Source organism: Zootoca vivipara, chromosome 10, assembly GCF_963506605.1.
Source record: "Zootoca vivipara chromosome 10, rZooViv1.1, whole genome shotgun sequence".
Classification (NCBI taxonomy): Eukaryota; Metazoa; Chordata; class Lepidosauria; order Squamata; family Lacertidae; genus Zootoca; species Zootoca vivipara.
Genome location: NC_083285.1, coordinates 15558043 through 15572472, shown reverse-complemented (window position 1 = coordinate 15572472; position 14430 = coordinate 15558043). Strand labels below are relative to the sequence as shown.

Here is a 14430-nt window from a genome sequence, read left to right as displayed (position 1 = left end):
TTTTTAGAGGGTGCTCCCCCCCACTTATGCGATTGTCGTTTATGTGCACAGGGGCCTGGAATGTAACCATGGCATAAGTGGGGACTTAAGACTCTGCACTTTATCAGCTCATTATAATTCCCCTATTATAACGCTATACACGGTACAACTCTAGATTGCAAAAGCAAGATGTACCTCTACCGCTTGGGAGGGCACTATCACAAGAGAAGGAAGAAGGCTTCAATGCCTTCCTTGCTTGTGGCTTTCCTCTCATTCCAAAGGACTGGGAGATTATACAGACCAACCTAATTTTGCTGCCATCCAATTCAAACTGTTGCAAATCTGTTGGATCCAAGATTCCAAAGCAGAAATGCAACTGATGATAGCACAGCTTCTGCATTTGCCAGATCACAAAACAAACAGGATACTCAGGGCTTGATGCTGGGAAGGTACCTTCAAATGTTTTAGAATACAGAGAATATATTTGGGTATCTGGCAAAGGAATACAGACTGGGATTGCCTGCTAAGCATTCCTAAAACATGGTTGCAAGGACCTCTTTGTACAACAAATCCTCTCGCTCCTCTTGCTTCTTACCTTCCGCAGCATGTAAAAGAACCTGGTCTGTGTTTGGGAATGCACCAAATAACCTGACATGTGAAAGGACTAACCTTCAGTTTTAGAAGTCCATGATAAATATGATGACAAATATTGCAGAAACAGAAACGGATAGTGATAATCAGAAAAAGGCTGAACGTAGTGTTCACCGAGTTCTAATAAGGCTGGTCTCAAGAGATAGAGAGAAGTTTCTCCATTACTGTCAATTGGATGCAAAACAGACATTTGCACCAACTTCTCCCATAGGCAACAGTGGGAGTCCCACATTTACATGGAATTGCAACTCCTCAATTTGGATGTAAAAGAATGGCCTGCTTTGTTCACAACATACAACAGTCCAGCTTCCTCTCTACAAGAAATGGCAAATACAGCAAGGGTACCTTTATTCTGTGAAATCGAACAATGTCACCATTTTTGTAGATCTGTGGAAGGGCATCTCTGTTCACGTTAAAAAGTGAACATATCAGCTTGGCATCCGATTGGTCCACAATGGTTATCACTGAGCAATAATCTGTAGAGGAGAAAATACAGATGTAAAAAAAGTTGGCACCATATTTCTAAAAGCATAGATTAATACATAAAGGATCATGATGTCAGGTAAAATCATGAGAATAAATACAGGGATGAGATTATAGGATTCCATATGCTTTTAAGAAAGCAATACAATTTCCTAAGATTAGTCATGCCAGAAATTTCACACCTACCTCTGTTTAAAAAGTGCATGCATTTTTAGTAATCTTGACATGTCGACAGATGTGAATGGGTTTGAAACTTTCATAAAATATTAACATTGAAGAGAAAGTATTTTACTTAAATTCAAGGTATCAAGTACAATGGTCAGCCAACTCTTTAATTGGCCAATGGTGACAACAACAGCACTTTCTTCTGTGACATGAGGCAAGGAGGAATGATTGCCTAGCATGCAGTCTAATTTTCATTCAGTACTGCTCCATTTCTTCAAATCTAGCTTAGGTGTTAAGTCTCCGGAGAGCTAATAATTGCCAGTTGTTTGGCAAGTCTCTTTTTGCTTAGCTTTGCCCTCACTGAAAACAGTCATATTAAAAGGGCAAATGGCTTAAACCACTTCCTATTCATGCAGAGTAAGAAGCAACAGACTGTTTAGACTTTAGAGAGAGGTAACCTGTTTCTCCGAAAATAAGACGTAGCCATAAAATAAGATGTAGCAGGATTTTTAGGCATTCAAGGTATATAAGCTATACCCTGAAAATAAGGCATAGTGATAGGCACAGCAGCAATGCCGGCCATGGCAGGAGGAGGAGGAAAAAATAAGACATCCCCTGAAAATAAGCCATAGTGTGTTTTTTGAGGAAAAATAAATATAAGACAGTGTCTTATTTTTGGAGAAACACGGTATTGCAGGGGGTTGAATTAAGATGACCCATGGGGTCTCTTTCAACTCTATGATTCTATCAGCACTCAAATCTATAACAGGTTCGGAGCACACCCTCATTGATACACATCTTCAACCCCTTTAAGAAGACCAAGCAGTTGGGAGAATCATGTATGTTCTGCAAAAAAAATATAACTTTAATACACTAATATCCTGCCCTTCCATTCAAAGGAGCACACAGCAGCAAAGGCATCAGTGATTTTAAAAAAAAAACTAATTAAAAATAAAAAAACATATTTATTACATATAAAAATATCTTACTGTTATAACACTTATATTCCACATTTCCTTCAAGGTGCCCGTCTCTCCAAGTTATTCTCACAACAATCCTGCGAGTTAGGTTAGGCTAACCAGAGGTGGTGACTGGCTAAAGGTCACCTAGTCAGCTTCAAAGCAGATTGAAGATTTGAAGGTCTTCCAGGTCATGGGTAGGCAAACTAAGGTCCGGGGGCCAGATCTGGCCCAATCGCCTTCTAAATCCGGCCTGCGGACGGTCCGGGAATCAGCGTGTTTTTACATGAGTGGAATGTGTGCTTTTATTTAAAATGCATCTCTGGGTTATTTGTGGGGCATAGGAATTTGTTCTCCCCCCCCCTCCAAAATATAGTCCTCCCCCCCCCAAAGGTCTGAGGGACAGTGGACCGGCACCCTGCTGAAAAAGTTTGCTGACCCCTGTTCCAGGTTTTAGTCTAATAGTCTAACCCAGAGTGGTCCAACATGGCTCTCAAACTGCATGCAGCCCTCAAGGCCTTTTCTGGCGGCTCTCAGCAACTTTTGATGCCCCAGCCCTCATGGTGCCTTCGCAAAGCTGGGTAAGTGAGGCACTGGGCTTTGGGAAGGAGGCTTGAGGGCTCTCTGTCAGGTTCCTAGAGTTCTCCCGCCTCCTTCCTAAAGCCTAGTTAGTGCTTGCCCAGTCATTGATCCTCTAAGCACTACATTCCACAACAGTATTGGGTATCAATGCCAATTTTCATATTCAGGACATCATCCTTTAAAAAATGAATTTCTAATGCTAAGGACAAATCTATTGTTTCTATAGGCTCTGGCAGAAACAACATGTAACATTTGGGCTAAAACAACACCACGTTTCGATGTACTAGATTTGCCCATCATACTGGAAACCATTAACATTTTTAGATTGGATAGTGCTAACTAGATCTTAATGTATAAGAGATGAAAAATTAAACTTCCTGTTAGGTATTAGAAAAAATCTTGAGCAATTCACCTAATTTCCTCTGTAAGATTAAGTGCAAATTGCCTTGGAGTTTTATTGCAAGGCCTGCTAGTATCTCTAAGCCAAGCCTTTAATCAAAGAAGCCATGGATATAATAGTCTACAGTGTATATTACAAATACTTATTCATAATTCTCTGCCACCATTGCACAACACACTCTAGGATTACAGTTTATATTAGTTAACTTTGAGACAGGTATGTCATGTTCAACAAATAGTTAGGGAATACCAGTAGTTCCAATGAGGTGTTTTAAGCCAAAAGCTAATACCAGAAAAATATTTATAGTTTATTTTTTTACTTACTGTAAAGGAACTATTCTCAAAGGATTAGTCCCAAGATACAAGGCCTAAGAAGTATGACACTGAATTAGCTGGTTGTTTAACTTTGCAAATTATCTTCAGGAAATAGCATCAAAGTATAGTTAGGTGTGCCACAGAGGTGTAAAAAGCAAGTAGGAATAATACATTTTAGCAACCTCATTAAAATCTGACAACTTGTTTTAAACCTATATATTGTGTACCTCACTTTAATTAAAAAGGTGAAAAAATGCATGCTGGCAAGATATACAAGTTCTAAGGTAACTCAAATTTAAACCTAATATTTCCAAAACTCGACAAATATACAGGCTGTTTCAAGTTACAGCTCTGTGCGTCACTACAGGGTTATCTCAGTTCAGACAAGCAATACAGTACATAGTGTAAAATACTTTCACAAAACATGGGATCTCCCATCGCTTAAGGAGTGAAACCGTGTCAGTTCAACAGTGCAAAACTAATGCTAATACATCCTCATGGATTACCAGAATCTGGCACTGAAGTACAACAAATGCTTATAAAAATTCACTCTACCATATTCTTTTATAATGTGTTGGATAGAATGCATCTCCAAGGTGACTTTCTTTCCATAGCCTGAAGGCTCTTCCTAGCACTCTAATAATCTCACCTTACATTTTTGTTTCAAAACATGTGGGGTTGCAGAAGAAAAAAAAACTTGAAAGCAAACAGCTTGCATGGCTCACAGACCTGACAACAAAGGAAGATTCCAAACAATATATTATTATTATTATTATTATTATTATTATTATTATTATTAGGACATGCATATTCTCCCCAACCCCAGGCGACCCCGGAGCAGAATAATGACCCAAGACAACGTGCTATGGGATTAAAATTGGACACAACTTTATTAAGTTTCAGATGTAGGGAGACCTTGGCTCAGGCATTGGGCGTTTATCCTTACCAGTCCCCAGCCAGGGATCTGGGAGATGTCAGGGTTATCCAGAATGTGTGGGAATTGGGCTGGCTCTGGAGAACATACATTTAAGCAGAGAGAGCCCCCCCCCCCGTTTTGCCGCCGTCGCAGAGGAGAGCATTGACAACCTCTTGGCATATGGCCAATGCCTCCCCTCAAGACCCCTTTAACAGGGAACCCTGGGATCACCGCCGCAAGGGGGGTGTCACCGCTTCACGCCCCCATTTAGGATAGACTAAAGGATTCCGCCCAAGGCCTGAAACCGCCACTCGAGGCTACAAAATCGTGGTCTCACCGCCAAGACCTACCTACACCTGAAAAGGTCCTTCACCATTCCGAAAGGCCATGCCTAAAGATTCACCTTCTGTTGTGTGAGCAGGGTGGTCTTCCCCCTACTTGGCCGACCCCCTGGCAATGCCTCCTTAGGCGGGATTGGGCGATTGGCTGAGGTAGGCGGAGACCTCCAGGTATCCAGCCTGGGGAGGGCAAAGCCAGCCCATACTACCGGGAGCTGCACTGGGATCCGGAGCACTGCGTGCAACCACGCAAAAGGTGCCCCCCCCATTTGATGTGGGGAGTGGTCATCATCATTATTATTATTTCTGGTTACGGATTGAATTCGTTTCGGGGTACTGTGCACACCCCAAAAAAATCCGTAACTAGAGGCGCCGCTTCTGCGCACACGCACGGCACAATAGAGCGCTTCTGCGCATGTGGCAAAACCTGGAGGTTTCGCAACACGAAGTACCACTATATCTGCCCTTCGTCTGTAGATCATGTTCTCATGCCTTAACTGTTAAAAGAATCTGTCTCATGATTTTGAATATAGGGAGTTAGCCTGTCCCAGGTACCTTATCACATAAGGTGGCTGGAATATTTATATCCACTTATGCTTGTTACAGCATATGAAATTGTATTTTTAAAGTCCTACACTTCTGTGATGATATGCCAAATGTTAAGGTAAAAAAGGTAAAGACCCCTCCTGGACAGTTAAGTCCAGTCAAAGGCCACTATGGGGTTGCGGCGCTCATCTTGCTTTTCAGGCCGAGGGAGCCGGCGTTTCCACTGAGACCAACAGATACCTACAGTTTTATATGTATGCCAGAAGCAGCTTGCCAACTGGGATAGACCTGCAACACTAGCTTTCGAGCAAGTGGATCACAGTTGCTTACCAGCATGAGCAAGGTGACAGGATGGGTTCTGCTGGTCATGTCAACTTTCCTATTACATTGCCCTTCCAGTAAGCAGCAGCGACTCAGCTGCCAGGAAGTCAGTGTAGCAGCTCCACACCAAATTGCAAGCCATTGCTGATCTATGTATTTTTACCAATCAATTCAATGGAAGTGAGCGTTAATCTTTATAAGATATCTCAGCTCTCTGTTCAGGCCACTGAAGCCCTTTTATTTAGAACAGCGCACTTCCCGACGATAACAAGTTTGGGCTTTTGTGGAGTTCCAGGTTGTATTGCCTGTGATTTTGATCAATTGGGTTAGGTTAGTTTATTCTGTACTAAGTCACAAACTTATGCTACCATGAAATAACTTAATTGTATTAGCATTGTTTAAGAATGGCAAAAAAACCCCTATGGAAATGACTTTAAGCAGTAAGTTGTAACACCTGACAAAATTACTTAACAGCTACTGTAAACTTGCTTGGCTTAACTGCAAAAGAAGGAACAGGGAAATATTAAACCCTCACAGCAGTAGTTGGAGCTACAGTTACTTCTATGTCATTAGAGACCTTAGCCTGGATCCAATTGCCATTTCATGGATTAAATTTTCTACCATTAGCTGAGAAGTCTTCAGATATCTTAATAGGGGGTTGCCAATCTTAAATTTCCATTTGATAACTTCAGTCGAGAAGTGCCTTTTCTGCAAGTGATTGTCTACATGCCCTTTTGGTTTTGACCATTTTACATTTAAAAGCTACTAGTGGTGAGGAAAGAGAAATAAGAGGATATCTGCCTATCCAGAAATAACATTTTAAAAATCAGCAACACCTTCTGCAATATCCTAAAGGACAGAAAATCATAATCTTTTCAGCTCTCTGCAGCTCTCCAGAAGGGGAAAAATATCCCCATTAAAATTAAAGACTGAAAAATCTCACAGTGAATGCAGTTTCCTCAAACATACAGACCTAGCATAACTAAGCATCAAAAGATGCTGAAGTATAAGGATCTAAAAGTTTCATCTTAGCTACAGGAAGATAATTCCTATACAGAAAGAACTTGTAAATGTTAACCATAATGATATAACTTGTATATCAGAATTGTATTTGGCTTTACATACTTTTTTCTTACTGTTATACAATAGTATACAATGTTATACAAACTGCCTAGGAGAACAGCATAGATACAATATAAAATAATAATAATAATAATAATAATAATAATAATAATAATAATAATAATAATAATATTTTATTTATACCCCGATATTCCCGGTTTAGAAACCGGGATCAGGGCAGCTAACAACAAATATAAAAAAATCAACCAAAAACAACTTAAAAACGTAAAATACACATCAATATAGCATCACCAGGGCAACTGGCCAAGTTAGTCCTGCTAAGGCCAGCAAGGAGACCAGGGAGAATTTTGATATGGGGGACCCAGAAGGGTTTCTTCATAAAAAAGGAAAGGGGAAAGGGATGACAGATCAAGCTAAATTGAAGGCCAGGCGGAATAACTCTGTCTTACAGGCCCTGCGGAAGGAGATCAAGTCCTGCAGGGCCCTAGCCTCATGTGACAGAGCATTCCACCAGGTCGGTGCCATCGCTGAAAAGGCTCTGGCCCTTGTGGAGGATAGTCTGGCTTCTTTAGGGCCTGGGACCCTTAAGCTGTTACTATTTGTGGACCTGAGGGTTCGCTGCGGGGCATACCAGGAGAGGCGGTCCCGTAAGTACGAGGGTCCTAGGCCGCATAGGGTTTTAAAGGTCAAAACCAGCACCTTAAACCTGACCCGGTACTCCACCAGGAGTGCAGCTGGTAAAGCACTGGGTGAATATGCTCCCATGGCAAGGTCCCCATAAGGAGCCTCGCTGCAGCATTCTGCACCCACTGGAGTTTCTGGGACAGTTTCAAGGGCAGCCCCTTGTAGAGCAAGTTACAGTAGTCAAGCCTGGAGGTGACCGTCGCATGGATCACTGTGGCCAGGTCAGGGTGGGAAAGGTAGGTGACCATGTAAGATATGAAGGCCTTGTTCACACATAACACTAAGCCATGGTTTGCTTAACAAACCATGAGTGAAACCACAGTTTCCCCACAAACATGTTTCTCCAAAATTTAGTTTGTTTTCCAACAAACATGGTTAAGGAAGGGTACTGCATTCACACATAGCACCAGATCATAATTCACATACACTAAGGTTTGCAAATAATCAGCAAACAATGGCTTCAGGTTGTTGTCAGGAAATAAACCATAGTTAAGCTGCTAGGTAGGATTCACACACTGTTAAAGCTATGGTTTAGCATTAAGTTTGAAGCAGATGATTGTGTCCTAATAATGGCAACACTATTTTTCAAACATCTATTTTAAATCTATTTCTATTCCTAAATTTAACTCAAGAGGAGAAAGATGGCAATAGCTGGTGTGCTTTATGAGCACCCCAGTGATGCAATGATGGGGGAACAGATAAGTGGGCTTTTTATAAAATTTACAAGCCACAATGCAACTCATTCCAGTTTTAGCCAAAACAAGATCTTGAAGCATTCTAAAGAAACCCCAGTTAGTAAGGGTTACCATCACGAGAAGGTAGTTCTGTTTTAAAAAACAAAACATAAGAAAATAAACCCAGCACAACCATTTCCCCAAATGGTCAAACTTAATAAATTGTGTCTAAAATCATCATCTACAGAAGTATTGCTTTTGTTCCCCAAGATCCTGGCAAAAGGAATAAGATGGGTTCACTTTTTAAAAAAAGTTTCCCTGGGAATTCTGGATAAAAATAATTTTCATTACTGCCACAGTCTGCCTTGGCAGGATACAAGATCACCGTTATGAAAGAAGTTGACTAGTTTAGAAAGTTCTTTCTATGACAGTAAGCCTTCTATCATCAGCTCAAATTATCACAAAACTAACGACCAATATGCAAATTGCTCCATTCCCCCCAAAATTAGAGCAGACACATTATTTTCCAGGTTCATGCCTGCAATATAATTTTAGTTTATAAGTGAATATGAGATGAAATTAATGATATTCATTTTAATTTCATTTTGTGGAAAAATAGACAAAGCATATGGTGTAATATCTGTAATAGCAGATGGACCGTTACCAGTTCTTGATACCAAATTTAATTACCCAATCCATTTTTTAAAGGTCTGACATATAAATTATTGTACCTCATGGTGCTTTATTCATTTTTTTTCTTAACTGGGATGTGAAAACACTTATCTTTCAATATTTCCAACAGTTTTATGTTTAAATACCATTACCACAAACTATCTTGAGTTTGTGTGTGCATGCATGCATGCCTTAACTAAAGTTATGTTCATTTTTAAACAAAAGTGAAAGAAGCAGATCCATTTTTAAACACCATGACCAAAGACTATGTTCCTCTAGCTGTCAATCCCAAAGAGCAAAGAAATCCCTCTTAAGTTTCTCACCGTTGTATCAAGTGGTGTGCAACTGTGCATTGAATAGGGAGGTTTCCACAGCTTCTCCACAAAGGAATAAAACCTTCAACTATCGCCAAAGACACTGGGCTGCCCAATCTCCTAACCACGCTAGCATGAATTTCTTTCCTTTTCAAAGCTGGAGAGCCAGTGTGGTGTAGTGGTTAAGAGTGGTAGACTCGTAATCTGGTGAACCAGGTTTGCTTCCCCGCTCCTCCACATGCAGCTGCTGGGTGACCTTGGGCTAGTCACACTTCTCTGAAGTCTCTCAGCCTCACTCACCTCACAGAGTGTTTGTTGTGGGGGAAGAAGGGAAAGGAGAATGTTAGCTGCTTTGAGACTCCTGCGGGTAGTGATAAAGCGGGATATCAAATCCAAACTCTTCTTCTTCTTCTTCTTCTTCCCATGGTCAGGGTTGCATCTGCCCTAACCACTATAAACTCCAAGTTACGATACAACAAGCTCACCTTAATCACCTTTCAAAACTTTGATTTGGAGTTAAGTGATAATACTGAGCACATCAGGCAACCCCCATTTTAGGCGCGAACAATATGTGCACAATCGAACACAGCACTGAACCCAAAAGTTTATGTGGGAACGTCATAAAAGACGTCACTGAAAGGGTGGAACAGACCAAGGTGAATCTGAGCAAGGGTTCTTTACATGAATCCAAGCATCCAGGAAGCATTGAACAGTTTATCAGAAATCATACAATGGCCCATAATCTACTTCTTGCTCACATTTGCTATGAGCATTTTTTTAAAAAGCAGAACAGTTTGTGAGTTTTATATATTTAATTATACATACCAGTTCCTTTGCATTTATATGGAGGCTTGAAGAATTTCACAGCACCATAGAGGTTGACAACAGTCCCGCCTTTAACAAGATTCAGAGGGGTGTATGTGTAGCTGGGGGCAACAGGCTAACAAGACAAAACAGAAAGCGATCACATTCAAGACAAATTCTGTAGCTATTTTAAAGTGGCGAGCTTCTTATTCTTCTCTCTCTTCTTTTCTTTTGCCAAAACTGTTATTTCTTTATATACAGGGCCTAGATATCAGGTCCATTAAGAACATCAAACAAAACATTTTTCTTTGCTATTGGACATTCCATCAGAATACTCCTTCCTCCTTTCGAAGAATTCCCCTACAAGGAAAGGTGACAACCATTTGGAAAATTCCTACATTTTCTCTCTGTATTTATTAATAATTGGTATCATTGCTGATCTCCATTTTTCTGCCAACAAAAGTATTGTTGCCATCACCATACAATGACACAGATTCCTTATGTTGCTATGTAACTAAACCATTGGTATCGGGGGGGGGGGGGAACCACCGGGTCCAATCGTAAGTTAAATGTTTCTAGTACAAGAGTCCTGATTAATTTCCGTAGTTTTAATAGTTATCACACATGCTGATTGATCATTTCACAGGATGTTTAAAAAACTCATTTGCTGTACATTCTGTGGTTGGAATAAGTGTGTAAGCTACTTACATGAGAAGAGAAAACACATGGGTCCAACATATAGAATGAGAAAGCAAACTGATTTTTGATCTATGCCAATTGATTTTTTGACACACTAGAATTTCAGTCTGGCCCTAGTGAGTATAGATCTTGTACACATGTCAAAAAATCTGCATTGTTTGCCTTCTCCCGATACAGCAAATTTGCTTTAATAAAGTTTTGGAAAGGCTGTTGGAACACATGAATTTTTGTACTTTTTCCAGCAACCAGCAGAAGGTGCCACAAGTGTTTTAATTATTTCTGTCATCACCTTGTTCTGCTGGCTAGCCTAATAACAGTCGTAATACTTGCAGACCACCTCCAAGATGTTCAGGAAATTAGCACACTTGCCAGAGTTTCTGAGACTCTACAGCCTGGTGTATTTTTTATTTAGCGGGGCTGCTTGAAAAGAATTTCTCTATATATGTAAGACAAATTAAAGTACTGTAGCTGGAAAACACATTCATAAAGCATTCCCAGCCTCACAGTGTAAAAGCAGGTGTCCAAAGGAGGAAACGTAGCATGTGTTTGGATTTATTCAAAATTTCTGGACATGTCTCATTCCTTTTGTAACTGTGTTCCCTACAGCAGCTAATGCAAAATTATTTTGAGATCTATAGCCATTTCTACAGTCCATCTTAAAGTTGCTGTAAAACTTGTTTCAGGCACTTGAACCCATGATGCCTTCTGCAATTTAAAACAAAAATAAAAGAAACACCAAAACAAAACTTACCATGGCTACAGTTTCTGAACCAGTAGTTGTACTGGATGACCTAGTACAGACCTGCAGAGAAAAACAGAACTGAAGATAGTTAGAACAAACTGGAAGACAATAGGGACAATTTCAGATTTCTTATTCCAATACGTTAGGATGAACATTCTTTGAACAAATATATGCTGGAAGTTAATCTATTATGTATAGGTAACTTAATAGATAGAAATACTAAATGTATGCATTTTTATTACATTGTAATTTAAGTGAATTGTCTTAAGTCAAACATATAGCAAATGCTACCTAAATATTTAAACCAACAATTCTAATCAACAAACATTTAGATTTTTATAGACTACTTTATCTCAAACATTTGGGGTCAGTATAAAACCCCCCACAAACAAACAGAACAGAATAGCTTAATAATGCATATTTCTATTATGGCCAATATCAAAATAAAATTGAAGTAAAGAAAATTCACTAAAACCCCTCCAACTTTTCCCAACTTAGCCCTGAGCTCAAAAAGGCAGATCAAATGGGTAGGATTTAAAATATTCCTAAAGGTTCCCAGGCTGTACTGGGATAGACTGAGGGATAATTCTTCCTTTGGTAATTTAAATTTCTGTATTTTATAAAACATATTGCACAAATGTACTCTGTGGCTACCAAGGACCTAGTTTGCATGTCATGATAAGCCAGTTTACCTGGCTTTGTTTATGAGTTACAAATGGATGTGCCTTTATTCTGCCATGCTGGCCCCAGAATGAATTCTTCCCATCCACAGAGCTCAAACAAGCCATACTATGGCTTGTCATGTGATACAAACCCAGACAGTGATTTGTTTGAAAACAAACCATGGTCAAGGTTTGGATGACACAACAAACCATAGCTCTCTCTTTTTTTTACACTGCCACGTGGATCTCGAAGTAGCTCTTTCAATTTAAAACAAGTCTTTAAGAAATAATATGAATTAATTTATTAACAGCATTTTTTTACACTCAATGCTACAAAGATATAGGAACAGAATACTTACTTGGTGGGTGCTTTCTCTGGTTTTAATTTTCCTCTTCATTTTTATCTACAAAAGCAACAACAAAATGACTTCAAAGCTAGCCCAGCCTACAATGGCACAAATGAGAATCCATCAAGAATTTCAAATTTAAATTTTATACAAAATGTGTGCATCTCATTTTTCATATTTCAGTTGCATTTGTCGAAACCACTTATCCTTGGGTACTTAGAGCTGCCTCCTTTTTTATTGACCCTTCTCCTGATCTTAAGAAAAGCTTTATTTACTCAAAATTGTTTTAGGCTGCTGCTATAGGTGCAAGGGCAAGACCAGAAAAGAAGTGGCAACACAATCTGTGGTCAATGGAATTCTGCCCAAGGTTTTCACTCCTCGCTAATTACATTTCATAAAGATAATACATGACTATTCATACTGGACTCATACATTTTACAGCATTTAAGATTTGTACAAGTTATGGTATTGATTTTACATTGGTGCAAATTTAATCACTATTGTATTAAAGATGGGCATGTCTTATCCAGCTGCCTAAATGGTTAATGTGCTTTAGGGACTTCACAGATGCCTACATCCCCCTGAACTATATTTTGTGCTTTCTGAATTGTAAAACAGCAAACTGGATCTTGTGGGCACTCATGAGGTAAAGGTAAAGGTAAAGGGGGCCCTGACCATCAGGTCCAGTTGTGTCCGACTCTGGGGTTGCGGCGCTCATCTCGCTCTATAGGCCGAGGGAGCCGGCGTTTGTCCGCAGACAGCTTCTGGGTCATGTGGCCAGCATGACAAAGCTGCTTCTGGCGAACCAGAGCAGCACACAGAAACACCGTTTACCTTCCTGCCGGAGCGGTCCCTATTTATCTACTTGCACTTGTGCTTTCGAACTGCTAGGTGGGCAGGAGCTGGGACCAAGCAACGGGAGCTCACCCCGTTGCAGGGATTCAAACCGCCGACCTTCTGATCAGCAAGCCCTAGACTCTGTGATTTAACCCACAGCGCCACCTGGGTCCTCCACAGGCGCTCATGACCGTGAAGCCAAATCCTTCAACAGAGAGAGAATCCCTTTTCCAAATCCTTTCTACTTTTGAACAGGCAGTTTACTTTGGGCAGCAGACACTTATCTGGACATCTGGGATGCATGCACTTAAGTACATGCCTAAACTCAGGTCAACTCAACTGTAGCTGTAGTATTCCCTTGTCCTTCCCCTGCACCTTGCAAACTGTAACCTGCTTCCCTTAACTCTCCATCCCACCCTTACTGTATCTTTATTGTTTAGAAACAAAAACTACCTTAGGGCTCCCCTTACCTGTCTGTCAGGCAGGCAAAGGGCCAAAACAGGCTTCACACTGCTATTGGTGGTCTTCCAACTCCCCCAGTATTCTTGGTTTTCTCTTATGAAAAGATAACATGTGGCTTCTCTAACCAACATCAACAATTCCCAAAGTAAGAGGCGCTAGAATTCCAGCCTGCCTTTATATCAGACCATTTGTTTATGGGGGCCTTCAAATGTATGTAAGCTGATTGTGGTCACTCAGTGGAAATTCTGCGTACACTTAGGGCTGATCCACACTTACTTTTCCCTGGAAAGAGCGGGGCAAAAGGTAAATGTGGATAAGCCCTTAAACTCACTTCACATGTTAATTGTTCCATGGCTGAACCCTGGCACTGAAAATAGATTAGCCCTGGTGAATGAATCCTGGTGTAAATGAAATAATGTTTGTAAGAACAGACTTGCACAAGTGCCTTTTTAAAACAATGGAATGAATAAACTCTGGCCGCTTTTATTAAGTTACACATTACTGTTGTAGAAAACATCACAGGGTGCTCCAGGAAATTAAAAATGTAAACCCCAGGAATACATGCAACTGTAAGAATCATTTTAAAAATAAAGGTTCTGCTAATGTTCATACTGCTAAGCTAATATAGCATGATTGGGTCTTTAATTCCAATCTACAATGAACTTTTCATTAGTGGCAGCAAACAGCACATGTGCCTTTTGTTTTTCTCAAAAAGGCCTTGTGAGAAATTCCATGTTAATAAAAATAAAATATAACTAATAGCCTTCCCTAACCTTGTGCCCATGAAATATTTTGG

The 14430-nt window shown here is 40.2% G+C and overlaps 1 protein-coding gene across 2 annotated transcripts in view; it reads right to left on the bottom strand.

The window, feature by feature from the left end:
• Positions 1-14430, bottom strand: part of POT1 (protection of telomeres 1) — a 68594-nt gene that overhangs the window by 33663 nt on the left and 20501 nt on the right. For both annotated transcript variants that reach the window (XM_035127247.2, XM_035127249.2), the window contains 4 exons: positions 12348-12392; positions 11336-11386; positions 9907-10021; positions 976-1106 (listed from right to left, as the gene is read on the bottom strand). In XM_035127247.2, coding sequence (XP_034983138.2) covers positions 976-1106; positions 9907-10021; positions 11336-11386; positions 12348-12392 — 342 coding nt within the window. The remainder of the gene's footprint in view (positions 1-975; positions 1107-9906; positions 10022-11335; positions 11387-12347; positions 12393-14430) is intronic.